This window comes from Balaenoptera borealis, assembly GCF_965194805.1.
Source record: "Balaenoptera borealis genome assembly, chromosome: 2".
NCBI classification, from domain to species: Eukaryota; Metazoa; Chordata; class Mammalia; order Artiodactyla; family Balaenopteridae; genus Balaenoptera; species Balaenoptera borealis.
Genome location: NC_138867.1, coordinates 135,134,163 through 135,150,917, shown reverse-complemented (window position 1 = coordinate 135,150,917; position 16,755 = coordinate 135,134,163). Strand labels below are relative to the sequence as shown.

At 42.2% G+C, this 16,755-nt stretch overlaps 1 protein-coding gene across 2 annotated transcripts in view; it reads right to left on the bottom strand.

Moving 5' to 3' along the window:
• Positions 1–16,755, bottom strand: part of LSM11 (LSM11, U7 small nuclear RNA associated) — a 54,488-nt gene that overhangs the window by 30,722 nt on the left and 7,011 nt on the right. The window contains exons 3-4 of one of the 2 annotated variants that reach the window (XM_082379142.1): positions 15,565–15,648; positions 14,890–15,098 (exon numbers count right to left, since the gene is read on the bottom strand). In XM_082379142.1, coding sequence (XP_082235268.1) covers positions 14,890–15,098; positions 15,565–15,648 — 293 coding nt within the window. Of the gene's footprint in view, positions 1–9,791; positions 15,099–15,564; positions 15,649–16,755 lie in introns of those variants that run through there. The other variant, XM_082379141.1, reaches the window with a different exon arrangement.

Sequence of the window (16,755 nt, the reverse complement as noted above, 5' to 3'; positions counted from 1 at the left end):
ACAGAGATTATGCGGGTCCTTTCTGAGGCCTTCTCTTAAGGACCTAGGCAGGATGATACTTTTTCCACGTATTTGAGGAGCACACACATCAGATTTATTGTTTGGGCTAGGTTGCTCTTCCCAAAGAACTTAGAATCCATGGGACAATGTGGAAATTTATGAATATTTTAAAGTTTCATCAACACATAATGAAGGTGCTAAAACAGATTGGAAATACATAAAACATAGCTGTAACCACTTGCAGAGGATGACAGTGGCAGGAAGACATAAGGGAAGAGAAATAGCTCTCTCTGCAGTTTCTCACCTACACACACTAACAACAAAATGCACACAAGTGCATATTGGGGTCTGATTGCAAAAAAGAGCCCGCACTTGCAAAAGAACGGTAATGCTAATGATGGCAGCGTAATGATGCCATCTCCATTTTCTTTCAGTCTCTCTCACCTGCCACTCTCACTCCCACCTTGCCTCCCTGTCTGTCTCCCTGGTTGCCTTCCCCATCCTCCTGCTCTAACGTGAACAGGACACAAAGCAGAAAAGAACCGAACAACTGGTGAAACAGGGTGGCTGGGGGGGGGGGGAACTCTGAGTTGTTCAAGACACCCCTGTCCATTTGCCATGTTACTTTCCTCAGAGAGGCCTTCCCTGACGACTCAGTCACAAAGAGCTGCCCCAGTCACCCGTCATCACACTGTCCCATTCTCCTGGTTGACTTTTTTCCCTAGCACTTTGCGCTGTCTAAAGTGGTTGTTTATATTTTGTTTTCTTGTGATGTATGATTTTTATTTCTCTTCCCTAATAGAATGTAAACACCATGAGAGCGGGGGACTTGCCTGTCTGGTTCATTCCAAGATCTCCAGTGCCTAGAACAGTGCCTGGTCCCAGGAGGCGCTCAGTTAATAAATGTTGACTCAACAAATACCCTGAAATATCCAACAGATGACATGGGCAACCAACAGTGTCTAGGAAGTAGATAGTTAAGGACTCAATACATGGTGGTTATTATGGTTTTATTATTATACTGCTGTTAGCCAGAAAAATTACCCGGCCTCTAGGATTTGACTACGTTCTTTCCCAGGCCAGCAAAAGGATCTGGTTCCTCTTGCCTCACCCTGATCCTAGAAATAAAATTTGTCCCCAAGCCTCAGAGCTGCATCCTACCCATCCTCAGCCATAGTCCCAACATCTCTGTGCCTTCAAAAAGCAGGCTTAGTGCTACGTACCCACAGTCTCCTTTGAGAATATTGGGTGAAAAATCCCCACAGGCTTGGCCTCAGCTTTCTTTGTTCACGCTGTTTGCTTTGAAGACCTTAACACGGTGCTGAGAAATCAATAAGCAGGGATGCTGCCAGCCCTGCGTGTGTCTCCTTCTGATTCTCCTCCGGGAGGCTCGGCTCATTCTGACACACTGATAAGTCATGAAGTGCCCAGCTTGGTCTGCAAATTAAGCCCCTCGTAAGTAATCAAGGAACACCAAGCTTAGTGTGCTATGGGTTTTCCATCGTGAGTGTCATTAGATGAAATGAAAGTACACAGTACAGGTTTTCGTAATGAACAAGCCTCAAGTCAGGTTTGCTGTGATAGGGTTATCAGTCATTGCACAAATTAATTATTTAGGAGAGCACTTTTTACAGTGGGTTTTCATTTAAGTTTTGCCCCTTGATGTATGTGTATAAAAATGACTAATCCATTGGACACTGCTATTGTACTTGTGCATCTACCACTATCCGGCCTTTTTTTAGTAATTGGTTTATTAATTATAGCATCTTAATGATCTGTTTAAAATAAATAAACCATTTGCACCATTTCAGAGGTATTTCATGAGGCTCAGCTGATATTAAAATAGCACCAGCCTTATGTGCTTTTTCAGCAAGTGACCTAATTAATTAATAAAGTAATTGAATATTAAAAAGGATGTTGCAGGTGATTAAAATTTAAGAGCCTTCAGAATGTTATTAAAGCTATAAATCATACATCACTGTTTTAATTTGCATAGCTACAGAATTACTAATGGTCCCACGTGCACACGGGGCTTGGCAATTAGTCCTTTAACAAAATGTTGGTGATGCTGAGGTACCAAATTCTTTCAACTTCTGTTGATAGCTGCATAGAAACCTGTTTTTGCCAGATTAAATATCTAACTGTTGAAATTGCTGCTTGCTCCCTTTTGACAGGTATAGACATTCATTCACTCAAGAATGCATTGTCCAAGAATTGTTAGGTGTTGAGTATAATGGTGAGCAAAACAGACATGGTCCAAACAGTATTTATATTCTGGAGTTAGTTGGGCAGAGATACTAGTCATAAACTTCCCTAAATTCATGTATAATTACAAAAGGTGATAAGGAGCTATGAAGGAGAAGTATAGGATTTTGCTGGTGAAATCTGACCTCATCAGCTAGATTAGGGATCAAACACTTAATTCCAGGTGAAGGGGCTGGGACTTCACCCAGCAGGCTGTGAGCTCTTGTTCAAGCAGGAAATCCCTGATGAACCTGCCAGTGGTGTGTAGGAAGGACGGGCTGGAAATGCTGGTTGTTTACCCAACAGCCATCACTCTTTCCTGGCTATCAGAATCCCAGTTCTATTTGGGTATAGAACTAGTACTATGCTCGGGGAAAGTAGGCCAGGGCCCAGGGATAAATGATGAGAAGTCTAAACCAATTGTTGTATTCCAATTGCCCTTTGTCTATGATTGGTTTAACGTAGATGTGTTCTGTGGAACTCAAAGAGGCTTTCTGGAAGAATGGAAAAGGAAATATACAAGGAGAACACTCCTTTCCTCTATGCTTTTGGATGTTAGCATGAGTGGTGGTGCTACTTGGAGCTATAGCAGCCATATCGACACCATGAGGGGGAAGACAAAACAAACAAAGCCACACACACACATACACAAACATACTCCCTAAACCTGAGGCCTAATATTGTTGAATTGCTGAACCAACTCTAGAAACTTTGGATGTCTTAAAATATGAAAGAATAAATTTAAGTTGAATATTCTGTTACTTGCTGCCTAAAGCATCTTAATTGAACCAGAGGAGTCAAAAATGAAGATACTGGAAGCTGAAAGACAAATTAGGAGGCGAATATAACTGTCAGGTGAGCAGTGATAAAATGCTAAGCATGGTAGGGTGGAACAAGAGGAATGGAAAGTAAAGTCAAGAATAGAGTTGAGGGACTTCCCTGGTGGCACAGTGGTTAAGAATCCACCTGCCAACGCAGGGGCCACAGGTTCGAGCCCTGGTCCAGGAAGATCCCACATGCCACGGAGCAACTAAGCCCATGCACCACAACTACTGAGCCTGCGCTCTAGAGCCCCTGAGACACAACTACTGAGCCCACGTGCCACCACTACTGCAGCCCGGGTGCCTAGAGCCTGTGCTCTGCAACAAAGAGAAGCCACCACAATGAGAAGCCCGCACACCACAACAAAGAGTAGCCCTCGCTCACCGCAACTAGAGAAAGCCCACGCACAGCAACAAAGACCCAATGCAGTCAATAACTAACTAAATAAATAAATAAATTTATCAAAAAAAAAAAAAAAAAAAAAGAACAGAGCTGAGGCATCGTGGACACAGAATCAACAGAATTTGTCAACTTACTAGTTATCCAAGGTACCAGGTAATGGTAACTGCCATTCACTGAGTATTTCCTATGTTCCAGGCATTATTCTGAGCACTTTACATGCAGCATCTCATGTAATCATTTCAACAACTCTATGAAGTACTATGAGTTGTCACCATGGTTGAATCCTGTTTCAGTCATGCCTTGATTTATCAAGTCAAATCCCAATAGCCTCTATCACCACCAGTGGGCAAAAGCAGATGACTTGCTTCAGACTCCCTGGGAAAGCTGCTGGCTAGACAGCTGCTCCTAACATTTTTCATTTCATAGCACACATAGAAAATGATAATATTAAAGCACACACTGGGGTAAATGCGAGGGGACTCGGGCATCTATATGGGGCTTGGCAAAAGCCTTCATTACTCTTTATTATATAATTGTAAGAAAATAAAATTCAAAATTTAGGGAAGAGGGGCTTCCCTGGTGGCGCAGTGGTTGAGAATCTGCCTGTCAATGCAGGGGACACGGGTTCGAGCCCTGGTCTGGGAAGATCCCACATGCCGCGGAGCAACTAGGCCCGTGAGCCACAACTACTGAGCCTGCGCGTCTGGAGCCTGTGCTCCGCCAACAAGAGAGGCCGCAACAGTGAGAGGCCCGCGCACCGCGATGAAGAGTGGCTCCCACTTGCCACAACTGGAGAAAGCCCTCGCACAGAAACGAAGACCCAACACAGCCAAAAATAAATAAATAAATAAATAAAATAATAGAAAATTTAGGGAAGATATTAAATACTGAATTTGTGTAAAATTTCTAAAAAATAATCTCTTTAATTTTTAATGAAAGATTTGCATTTGCTTTTTATGAATATAGTTTTTTAATATCAGATTTTATGCTTGAAATAGCAATTCCTGATGAAGACTTTTAATCCAATCAAGACTTACTAATCATGGTCTCTTCAAATTCTTGATAGTCATCACTAACAATAAATTTTGTTCACACAAGTGATATAAATAAAAGTAAAAACTTTTCTGACACCCTTCCAAATATTTTACAACTTTTGAGTCATATTTAAAGTGTGTGTGTGCACGCGCACGCAGTCGTTCAAAGTAGTTCTTGCGGTTAAAGTAGTCATCAGGTCCACACACAAGGGAAGAAAGCTGATACAACTGCATTCCCACTTCTTAACATTTTGATTTTCTAATCTGAGTAAGTCTTCTGGCACTTATAAAATGGTCTGGCCCTTTTGTTACTAATTCATGGCTTTCCAAGGATGAGAAAGCTACAAAAGTGGGATGACCCAAGCAGCACTGAAATAACAGGAGTTATTCTTGTGGGTTGTTCTTGTGTAGCAAGAACCCACAAGGTAAGGGAGACATGAAAAGGAAAGGAAAAGCTATTCACCTGCTGACACTTCTATGGCCCTGACAACTTCGTGTTTCCACACTGCTAAAATGTTACACTTTGCCTTATGGTATATTTGAATCCAGATCCCTATAAAGACAATTTTCCTGGCGGGGCTCATCTCTGGACCTGGAAGCAGGGAGAGAGGATCTTTTGGACTTCACATTCACAAAGACCTCACATACAGACTGTGGCTCTACCTCCAAATAAGGCTATGCACCCGCTCACAGGTACACAGTGAGGATTGGAAGCTGTACGTCATTCAGCCTGAATTTTACAAATACACCACATTTATGACTCTTTGACATTTCTTCACTATTTTCATGTATTGCGCGCCTCAAATAATGGAAGTGGCCAGGCTCTCTCTCAACCCTGAAGAGGCCCATGTGTGTCTCTGTGTGTGTCTTTTTATGTGTATTTGTCCTCCAGTGCACATTTTCATAACTGGACTGGATGTAACATGTTCAATTAATTAAGGAATACATTTTTATTACCAACACCACTAACGGTTATATCTTGATCTCCATAAGGAACCGGCCAACTGGGGAGATTAGCGTGCATTGGCTCATGACTGGAAGGGAACAAAGATGTGTGGTCAACACATCTGCTTTGCACGTTTGTGCTTTGTTTATCATAAAATGGGCGATAATGATAAGAATGTGTAAGAAGCACAGTGTTAATGACAGTGCCAATGGAGAGTGTGAACAAAAGCCATGACTTCTGAGAAAGAGCTGGATGTAAATTAAACCCCAGATTTGTTCAGACTATAGCTTTTATAGCTACACATTTATGGCTATTAGAAAGACCTTTCGTGTTGAAATTCTTGCAAGAATAATTTCATCACTTCAAGTGTGAAACTCCCTAGTCACTGATTCCAACTTCTCCCATGGAAGCAACTGCTTTAGAATATTGTTTTTGCTGATGTGACCATTTTACTACAGAACATAGTGTGTATTATGTAACACATGCAGCTTATATCCATGCATTTCATAACACACAGGAGGACGCTGATCACTTGTGGCTCAGGAGGTCTTTGCCTATAGTCTGAAGATAAACATTTTTTTTTTTTGAAGATAAACATTTTAATTTCAATAGTTGCCTATTTATTTTCATGTGTACTTTCAATTTAAGGCAAATTTCCCTATTTTGCACTGATGGTAGTGATGCATAGCTTCTTTTTAAGTGTTAGCTAAAAAGTGAGTCAATGTATAAAACATATCAAATAAATAAAAATGCGGTGGTCTACTTGGGATAAGGCAAAAATCATGGAGATGCTCTGCAAATGACCCAAGTCTTGGAAACCATGGGCTAGGTAATAATAAGAAGGAAGATGTAGGCTTTGGGTTGGGTTTCTGATAGCGATGATGGCCACACATTCATCCTGGAGACCAGTGCCATACACATGTAAAGCTGCTGCCTGATGCCCCAGGAGCGTGCTTTTCCACGTGACACTAATTGGCCCACGCAGGAGTGAAACCATGACCCTTCCCTCATTAGCCACATGCTCAGTCCAGCTGAGCTAGCTCGCTCTGGGTCACTGGGGTCCCATGTAGGAAATTACCATTCCAGTGCCCTGTGGTCCTCTCGTAACCCCAACTAACGAATGTCCCGTGGAGCCTAATGTCGTTCCTGGGGGAGCACATAGCTCTCCCAGCAGTGAAGAAGTTGATGACATGCTGAAGTTTTAACCTAGGGAGAACCAACTGAGGAGGCACGGAGAACTCAGGAAGCCTGGGGACAATCTTTCAAACATCTGTGTGCTAGAAAAAAAGGATGACAACAACATTCTGCTGTGTCCATTTGTTTGTCAGGCCCGGCCTCAGGACATGAAATGCAAGCACAGGGAAGTGAAGAAAGCAGCTGAGCATCACACAGCAAGCTTATCATAGTATAAATGACAGTAAGTGCTTGCTGTCTGGGCTGAGCACTTCCTGTCACCAACCCTATAAGGTAGGTGGTATTATCCCTATTTCAGAGATCAGGAAACTGAGGCTCAGAAGTCACTAGTAAGCATCTAAGATAGGGGCTCCTCCTAGGATTGCCATATTCTGGAAATTAATACTTCACCAAGTTGAAGGGAAATATTACCAGACAGACAGCTTGCCAAACCTTTCTGCTTGTGCCCCCTTTTAGGTCTCAGGGGAAAGACTGTAGGCCTTCAGGTAATCTTTATTTTTCTGTTGCTTTAGCACATCCATAGTGTAGCCTTGAGAAGAGTTTTTTTTTTTAGTAAGATGAATAATAAGATTAAGAAGTCAAGGCCTAGGGAAAGCATTCTTCCCAGGTGTTGGAGAACACTGGAAAGAAAGGGATGGCAGGCTTTCTACATGCATTCTGAAGACCTGGGAAAGCCCACTAGCCACTCCACCTGCTTTTTTAACAAGACTATTGGATCGATACCCCTTCCAGGGCCAAACTAACTGGTGGGTGAAATGAAATACCAAGTGGCCCTCACTTGGCAGCCACTCTTACCAGAGCCACAGCTGGCCCACTGCCCTGGGGCTGCCCACTGCCACGGTCCTTTCTGGGAGCCATGAAGGCCCGTGTGCGTGTCCATTTCCAGCCGAAGATCAGGGCAAAAGGAACTAGAGACACTTGGCACAAAACGAAAGCCCTAGTATAACTCAGCCCTCTGTTTTCTGATTAGTCTAAGGGGATGACTCAGCTTGTCCTCAAAGCTTCCTACTCAATGCCTGAGAAATTTGATATTTTTAAGGTGCAACTGGCTAACAATCAACTTAAAGAGTCAGATAGATAGAGACAGAGTCCCAAATTTGCCATTTATTAGCAGGAGAGATGTTGGTAAGTTATTTAACCTGTTTCAGTTCCCTCACATATATACTGGGGATAAAATCTTCCCCTCACAGTTGCTGTATCTGAACAAGGCAATGTGTGTAATACACTTGGCACACAGGGCTCTAATGCTCAAGAATGACAGTACTTCTTATTGCATGCTCTGTCCTCTGCCCCCTCACGGAGCGCAACTGAGTGAAATGTGGTGCAAGCTGTCATGGTCCAAAAAGGCATGAAATAAAACTCTTTATTATCATCTTATTTTTAGTTGTTCATTTGAAGACCAGCATCTAGCTATTTCACATACTGTATTCCTCTTCACCATAGGCTGCTGGGAAATTATTCCTTGACATAGAGAGGGGAAGGTCTTTTGAAGGCCTTGATGTGAAGCGCTTAGAAGACTTACCAGCACTGCCCACCCACCCCTCCTGCCCCCAGTGCCCAGCCTAAAACAACATACTTTTCTGTGTCTATTAGAAATTTTTCTTGCTTGCAGCCTTGGAGTGGAGGCTTAATTCTGGTCATAGAATTGTGAGAGAACTGCAACCTCTCTCATAAATGGGCTCTCAGGCATCAACACTGGAGGAAACTGAATTGTTTCCAAAAGCGAGACAGCGGCTAAGAAATAAGGGTATCAAGACAGTTTTCCTGGAGTAATCTCCTACCCAGTGGGAAGAGGCCAGGCGGAGTTGACAGTATTCTGAGAAGAAATGAGGAGCCCGCGATGTGAGAACAGCAACAGACGCCCTAATATAGTGGACAGTGGGCCACCTCTCTCTTCATCACTCTTCTGCAGGCACATTGGCTGGCTGCTTGCCATCGGTCAGGCTTCCTTAACTTCACATTATGTAAATTCAGTAGTGGTAAGAGATGTTTATATTGCCACTTGGGTTGACGATAGTTTGTTTTTCCTTGATTATCTCAGTCCGGACTGGTGAGCATTTAACAGTAAATTGTAGCAGTGCCTGGAGATCTGGAGACTCAGGTCCCCCTGGGACTCTGTAGTTAAACAGTTCTCTTTAAACCATTGCCACCTAGTGGTAAGCGAGCAGATTGAAATGCACTTCACTTACGTCCAAGGAGAGAATGGCGATGGGCAAAAAAAGAACTTGTTTTTTCCCTACCACCTGACCCAGGAAGCATAGGGAAAGAAGTGACAGAAGATGAATCTCATTCCACTGGCCTCCACTCCCTGCCAATGTTTAACCATCATTGTACATTATATATGTCAAGCTAGTGGACTCTTCTGACTTTATTTTGACTAATGAGGACATTTTCATTTAATCACAAGCCTTTGAAATATAAAACAAACAAGCAAGGGCCAGAACTGGAGCACGTGGGTCTTGCCTCCCTTTCCTCCACTGTGGTGGTTAGAAACTTCCTGATGTCAGTTGCGCCCAACTTAATGTATTCTTTGAAAGTAGGGAATTGGGTCTTGACAATTAACTTGAGGTTTCCCCCTCTAAGAATCAACGTCATTTTTGTTTCTCCACCTTACTCAGGTGACTCAGTGCTAGAAGCACACAGAGGAGATCAAGTAATCAATGTGGCAAATCTCTGCAGATCAACTTCCTGTACGTGCACAGAGGAGCTGGTGGCAAATTCAGATACTCCTGGAAGCATATGAGGATCAACGAGTCAGACGTGGTAAAATCCTCCGAGGTGAGCAGAGTCAATGGTGATCTCAGCAGGTTGTGAAGAGAGTGGATTAATGCCAGTGAGCTATTAGGTAGAATAAATTCACAGGGCAATTACCACTGCTTGGGGCTTAGAGGAGATAATTCACAACGTGGGCCAATTTCCTTTTCTAAGCATGAACTTCAAATAAACTAGGAACAACAAAGCAACCTCAAGGATAGTGATCTAGGTATGAGAGCGCCGGTAAAGAGAAGGCACAAGGTTACAACAATGAGACTGCAGAACGCCTGAGACGTTTCAGCTTTCTAGATCAGTGTCTTCCCTTGGTAATAGACTCCCCTGCCTCCTTCTCTGCACCCACCCCTCTCCAATCAGCAGACACAAAGCAGCCAGTATATTGTATTAATCATATTTATTACAGTTTCCAGACTCCCATATGACAAATACCTAAAGCAGAAGAACACTGCAGGCTGACGTTACTAGCAGCAACGCTCCTCCCTTCGTGGGAGGAAGGGTTTAGGTGAATTTAACAATGAGGAGTAATTTCAAGACAAGAATAAAAGTCATGTTTTTTCTTTTAGCAGCTGGTATATGAACAGTGAAACTATAAATACATAGAGTCATCCAGGTTTAGCCTTGTCTAAAAAACATTAATAAGTCACGGTGCAGAGGGGTATCCCCAGGGTTGCCAAACAGAAGGCTAATGCCTTTAGATGTCAGTATGAAATAAGCAAATCACTTTTCAAGACATCGCTTACTATCTGCTTTGCTGTCAGGACAGCAGAAAAAGAACTGGACAGCTGCCCTAGAACTTAGCTCACACATAATTCAGCCAGACAATCATTGTTTCAATACACCCCTAAATTTTTTTAGAACACTTCCCCGCCGCCGACAGCTCTAAAAACATAACATCAGACATAACATCAGACATTTGCTCGGAAGGACTAAAAATCAAAATCAACTGCAGTGTACTGGGAATAGCTTTTACGGCTTTCCTGAGGGACAGTTCCTATCTCTTCAGAGAATGTTTTTAAAGAAGCACTAACTCTGGTAGCTTATCAAACTACTCTTTATTCTAAATAAATAAGACCAACTGAAGGTATCAGGTATACTTCTTCCCACCCCCCGCCCCCCCCAGATCTCCAAACCATCCAAAGCCATTTCTTGACAGAGAGCTTTCATTTTTATTAGAGGAGTGCAAGAGAACTTACAAACATTTGAAAAATACTCGAAACATTGACAGTAAAGGAGGCCCAACCCTTCCTCAGAGCCCAGAAAACTGTAACAGGAACCCCAAAGGCTTATGTTCAATCCATCAACTCAATTTGCCAGAAAGTCATGACAGGCCACTCACCTTTGCCACACAGGCCTAGGTGGGATTTTCTTTCTTTACAATCACTAAGAAAAGCCTTCTGGGAGTTATTGCCCAGAAGAACACAGGCTGATGAACAGAAGCTACTGAAAAAGGGTCGACTGCATTCTATATCTGGCTCAGGAAAAGGAAAATTAAAACATCTGGAAACCATTACATTTATACCATGATACTCTTAGGTGAATCTTTACCTTCCCTCAGCAACCATTTCTTTCATAAAAAATACACAAAGGCTTAGAAAGCTTTGGGGCAGCACCAGTGACAGCTAGCTGTCTTTGAATAATTTTAATTTTTTCCTAAAGGCAAAATTAAGAGAAATTTAAAGAAGTAATTTACAGAACAGATTCTATTTCATGGTTTTGTCCATGTCAGCTGCTATGGAAACAGTACAAACAGAAATACAAATATCCACTCTACATCAAGTTAGGTTTCCATTTTTTCTCAAGGGATAGAAGCAGTACACCTAGGTTTCTGTAAGGCTTCTGAGGATGAAGGGCAGCTCATAGCTCATGGCCTGACAATCTCTAAAAGTACTCCTGGCCTATTTCACCATGAGGATAGGTAAAGCCCTTCTTCATTCGCTAACGACTCTAGCAAGGATTCCTGTGCACCTAGACTTTAATGCTAATGGTTTCTAGGCTTTCTGACTTGACATGCGCCATGCACGGAGAGCAAGGAACCAACTAGTCCAAGGCCACCTGCCTTAGACTCTGATAACTCCAGCTAACCATCGCACAAATGGCCCACCTGTCATAAATGGTCTCTGAGAGGAAGCAGAAATACTTCCCAAATACTAGCACAAACAACCTAAAGTACAGTCTCTCCTAGTGGTGAAGCAGTAGAACCATCTCTGTGTACAAAGAATGGCTCATGAAATCGTTCTGGGCGTGAAGCCACACCTTCCATTTCTTGATCCCTTGTTACTTCCTAACAAAGCTGGATACTCCTGAGAAGACCTCAACAAGTGTACAGGTAGGTCTGCCCTGTGAACTGCCCTGAAAACACACTGCCCTGTCTAGAGATTACTTTTTTTTTTTGAAGAATCAAAGTTGAATGTTCAAAAATAAGTACTAGTGTCTCAAGCCCCAATCCCTAGAGAATACCAGAAGCCAGTTTTGCTGTATTTGGGCTGCTTAGGACCCCCTCGACGAGTCGATGGGGGGCCTCCAGAAATCTACCATTCTGGCTGTTACTTTCCCCTTTTCTTTTCTTGCCTTCTTCTGAGGAAGACTTCAGCTATTTCCATAGCAACTTATTTAAAATGTCCTAGATGATCACATTTTTGAGCAGCATATACATTTTTAGGACATATTTTTCATTCCTTTTGAACAATTACTCCAATAATAAAGAAAAAGCAATAATTTAAAAAATTTACTTCTCTAAAAATATGGTTATCATGCTTTGTACACAATAGCACATTTACTAGATAATATTCATTCCAGAATCACTGTCCAAACCAAACAAATAAATGGGGGTATATGGGCACATAAGACACATGACACACAGTTTTAAAATAATTTTCAGATCCAGAATTGGTAAGTTGGGCTGAAAAGCAGTAAATCAATCCTTATATGGATACATGAAAATTAAATGCAAACTAGAAAACGAGCATGTGTTTAAAATAAATCAGGTTAGATTTAATCAGGCACTACAATGAATGGAAGTTGATTATATTCCTTTTGATTCCAAATTTCCACTTTATTGGGAAAATCTAGTAACCATTACAGCTTCTAGCTGAGGGACAAGAGGACAGACAGATGGCGACTGCCAAACAGGGAGGACTGGTAAAGAGGTAGAGGCAGGGGTACCTGATGATTAAACAAGACAACTACTAATTGGGGAACTGAGATTTTAGACATACTGTTTAGAAGAGATTTAGACTGGCAGATTCCAAAGATAATTGTTCACGAGCGTTTGTAACCTAGAACTTCTCTAAATGTTTAGTGCACCTAATCTGGCTCTAAAGAGTATATTTAAAATGCATTTTGAAACAAAATCAAATAAACAAAACAAAACAACTTCAACAGATGCCCCTTTGGGGATGCGTTGTTTTTAGGTGCGCATCCTTCCTTCGGTGCTGCCATATAAACCCCTCAGAAATTGCAGCGGAATTCCCTCTCATCGTGACCAGAAGAGGGTGGGGGCTGGGATGCGGGGGAGGGGGCAGCAAGGAAATACCCCTCTTCTTTTACTGAAGATACTCTTCTGAGCACTTCCATTGTCCCTTAGGAGGAAGGAACGGAACATGGAAAACAGTTCCTGAAGATATCACTGCTTTTTGATGATAACAAGATCATAACTGTGACACCTATGGAGATTACTCTCTGATATTATATAGCACCTACCTTGCTCATGAAACACTGAACTTTTACCAAGCTATGAAACAGGGTGAGTAAAAATCACTCATGGCACTTACACGTGTTAAAAGACTTTAAAATGCCTTCCCCAAATTCTTTTACTCAGTGCCCCTGTGAGGTAGGTGTCTGGTGGGAAAAAACTGAGGCACAGAGGGGTTAGTCTGCTCTCCTCTCACTACATGATGAGCCAGAGTCCCAGCTCCTTGAACTTGATTCACCCGCTTCGCAGAAGGCTTATTTAAGTAACACGACAAATACAGCAGAGGAAGTTTTTCTTTTCAAACGTTTTAACTAGTTAGCTATTTATCATTCTCACTTTGAACCTAAGTTATCCAAAATAAAACCAAATAATGTATAAACTAACAAAACAAAAGGTCAACATTGCCTAACAGTCTGTGTCAAGATATAGCCTATTTTGCACTGGTGATTGGAAAAGCATATGGTTCAGGCAGAAGTAGTAGCAGGTGGTCTAGTGTTCCTGTTACTCAAGCCGGGCTGAGTAAAGTGTCCCTAACAGACACCACCGTTGTACTTCGTGAGAACCTCTTTGGCCTGACACAAGGGAGTAAAACTCCACCCCTGTTTCATGGAAACCATCCTAAAAGATACTCTAGACAGGGGCCAGCCCTGCCTGGAAAGAGTACTCTCAGCCACATGATGAGTGTATATTATTGAGTCCATGCAGAACTCTTTGAAGCCAGACATGAAGGTCACAGTCTCCTGACATAAAGCTCACAGGACAGGTCACACTATATACAGAGGGGCAATACAGAGGGTACATGCACTAGCACCATGCCACAGAAGTGAAAGAGAAGGACAAGAGCCTCTTATAGTCCCATCTGGTATACCATCTGCAGAAGCTACCTCTGGCAAGAGGAAGACCAAAAACAAGGTCCCATATTTCTTTCCATAAAGTGGAGAGGGATAAAAACACAGCATTCATTGCTAGATGCTTTGAGCATACCACCTACCCAAATTTCACTCTTACATAAATTGGTGGCCTTCTTGTATCTTATAGATATTAAAAGATAACAAATTACATTTCTTGATCAAGAGAGAATGGTGTAGAGCAAAATTCAAAGGTCAGTTACAAGATGTGGCTTCAGGGCTCAGAGTGATTTATACTGTTACTCTTAGAAACAAATTTATGAGTACTCAGGGCACTAGCTTTTAGAAATGGGATCATCCTTTTTGAGGTGGTTCTTTCCTTCACCGTGCTATAGTGTCTGTGGTGTGAATTCAATTCATACCATGCTCCCTAATTCAAATCTAGTATTTGGTTTGAGTGTCTGAAGTAGACCACGATACCAAATAAGATGCATGTACCTCTGTACAGCTTTTGCCTTTGATATTAATGCAAACATCCACCCACCCTCTCAAGGCCTGTTTCCCCTTCAGGGACCTCATCTCCCAGAGGGCCCGAGCCTGGCTCTATGCTCTGCACATGCCAGACCAGAGGGAATCATTCCAACTCATAGCTTCACTGGGATACTAGGATATAGCATAGCAGCGATTCATGCATTTTATTTCTAAAAACCAAAGCTCAAGTGAGGCCGAGCTGGTCACTGTGCAAGATGAACCAGCAGGACATTCTCGCCTCGAATGAAAATCTGATTTATGTGTCGAGTGAATACCTGCTGGTAATCCACTTTGGGCTTTCGCTTTTTCTTACGGGGCTGGCCCCTGGAAAGGGTGGTGGCCCTGGAAAAGGTACCTCCCGCACTCGACCCCTCTGTCTGTGTAGTCCTCCCTGACAGCTCTGACCTGGACTCCTCCCTTGCCGATGCCTGCAGGGAAGAAGGGACGGAGCGGGAACGCCTGCGTGAACCCCGGTCAGTGTCTCCTCTTCCCCACACTGAAGCCACCTTCCAGGTGGATGTCTGGGAGTATCTGGACAGAGTGGAGTCTTCAACTGCAGACTTGGAATCTGTTTCCTTCTTGGAGGAATCCTGCAGTTTTAGTCGATCAAAGAGCTATAAGGAAAGCAATGACAAGTATTAGCCTTCTCTTTAGCTTTCAACATCCCTCTTTCAATATGTAGAAGAAAGACTAGATTCCTTTATCATGCTCTGTGGACTGCTTGTTTTGCAATTTTTAAAAAGTTAGTAACGAATTTTCTATTTCTAGCCATAACTCAGATAAATCAATAAATATGTCAAGAGAAAAGGCACCCGCTTTTCCTATGGTATAAAACTGAAAGACTTTCAAACCTTATAAGAGGTAACTTGTTGTTCAAACAATATGCAAGTAAGAAGCATGGACTCATTTTTGATTCGCTGGATGCATGGGAAGAGACTAATGAAGACCGTGGTCCAGGCACACCTGGTTGATAGCAATAGGGCTTTTCCACTTGGAAACCCTGGTCCCTGGGCTCAGTGATCTTAATTCCTAAGCTTGAAAGCATGTTGGGTACTCAGAAAGTCAGGGGAAACTGCCTACCCTAGTGAGAGTCAATGAAGAATCCCGTTCATATGCTTTGCCTAGAACAGGTTTTCGGTAGGTCTCATCCACATCAGTAAGTGCCTAGAGAAAAACAGACCAAAGGGGGGAAAATAAGGTAGCATTCAAATATTATTTTTATAGCTTTCAGGAAAAAATTTAAAAGGCAGAATAACATCTAATTATAGCAGAACTAACCTTAACAGGTGACTCAGCTCTTGGGCAGAAACAAATGGTAATACATGGCACTCTCTGAATAGGAATTCCAAGCGGCTATGACCATATAAGATGGGTTTCCCCTATGGTAAGGTGCCTTTACCAACGCAGGGTAGAGGTTCATAAATTTCAGGGAGTGTGAATATCTAGGATGTTTATTAAAATATAAATCTAAGGCTATCCTCCTAGAGATTCTTCATCCTGGGGTGAAGCCCAGGAACTTTCTATTTTAACCAAAAACCCGATGATTCTGATGCAGGACAGCCTCAGACCACACGTTAAGAAACACTACTCTACTGCTGCTTTTCCCTTTTCAGTCTGTATGTCTTATGACAGCAATTAATAGAGATTAACCAGGGTAACACATAGAATTGCTGGTGAATTCTTGTTGTGGAGAGATCAACCTCACAGGACAGCTGTTAGAATCAAATCAGATCAGGTGTGAGAAATTACTTTGAAAAGTGTGAATCACCCTACCAATATAAGCTGACAGTATTATGATTACCACCACTGTTATCAAATATATTCTTCTAAATCTTTTCCTTCAAAGGTAAAATTATAATAAAATATTTTCCCTACATTTTAGAGATGAGAAAACTGAGGCTCAGAGAAACTACTTGGCCTAGAGTCACACAGCTACCAAATGGTGAAGCTAGGATGCAAATCCAGGTTTTCTGATTCCATACAGCTTAAAACATGGTCTCCGAAGCCAGAAAGGATAAAGTCATGGTCCTTTCACTTACCAACAGTGTGATCTGGGACCAATCTTCCAAAATCGCTAGCCTCAATTTCTTCATTTGTGAAATAAAACAGTGATAGACCTACAACTCATTCATTGAGATATTATATATAAAGCCCTTAGTACAGTATCTGGCACATAGCAAGTGCTTAATAAGTATTAGCAACTATTATTATTATCAAAGTTATTTTAACTGCCTCATATTATAGTTGTGCTACAATATATCCCTTCTCTCC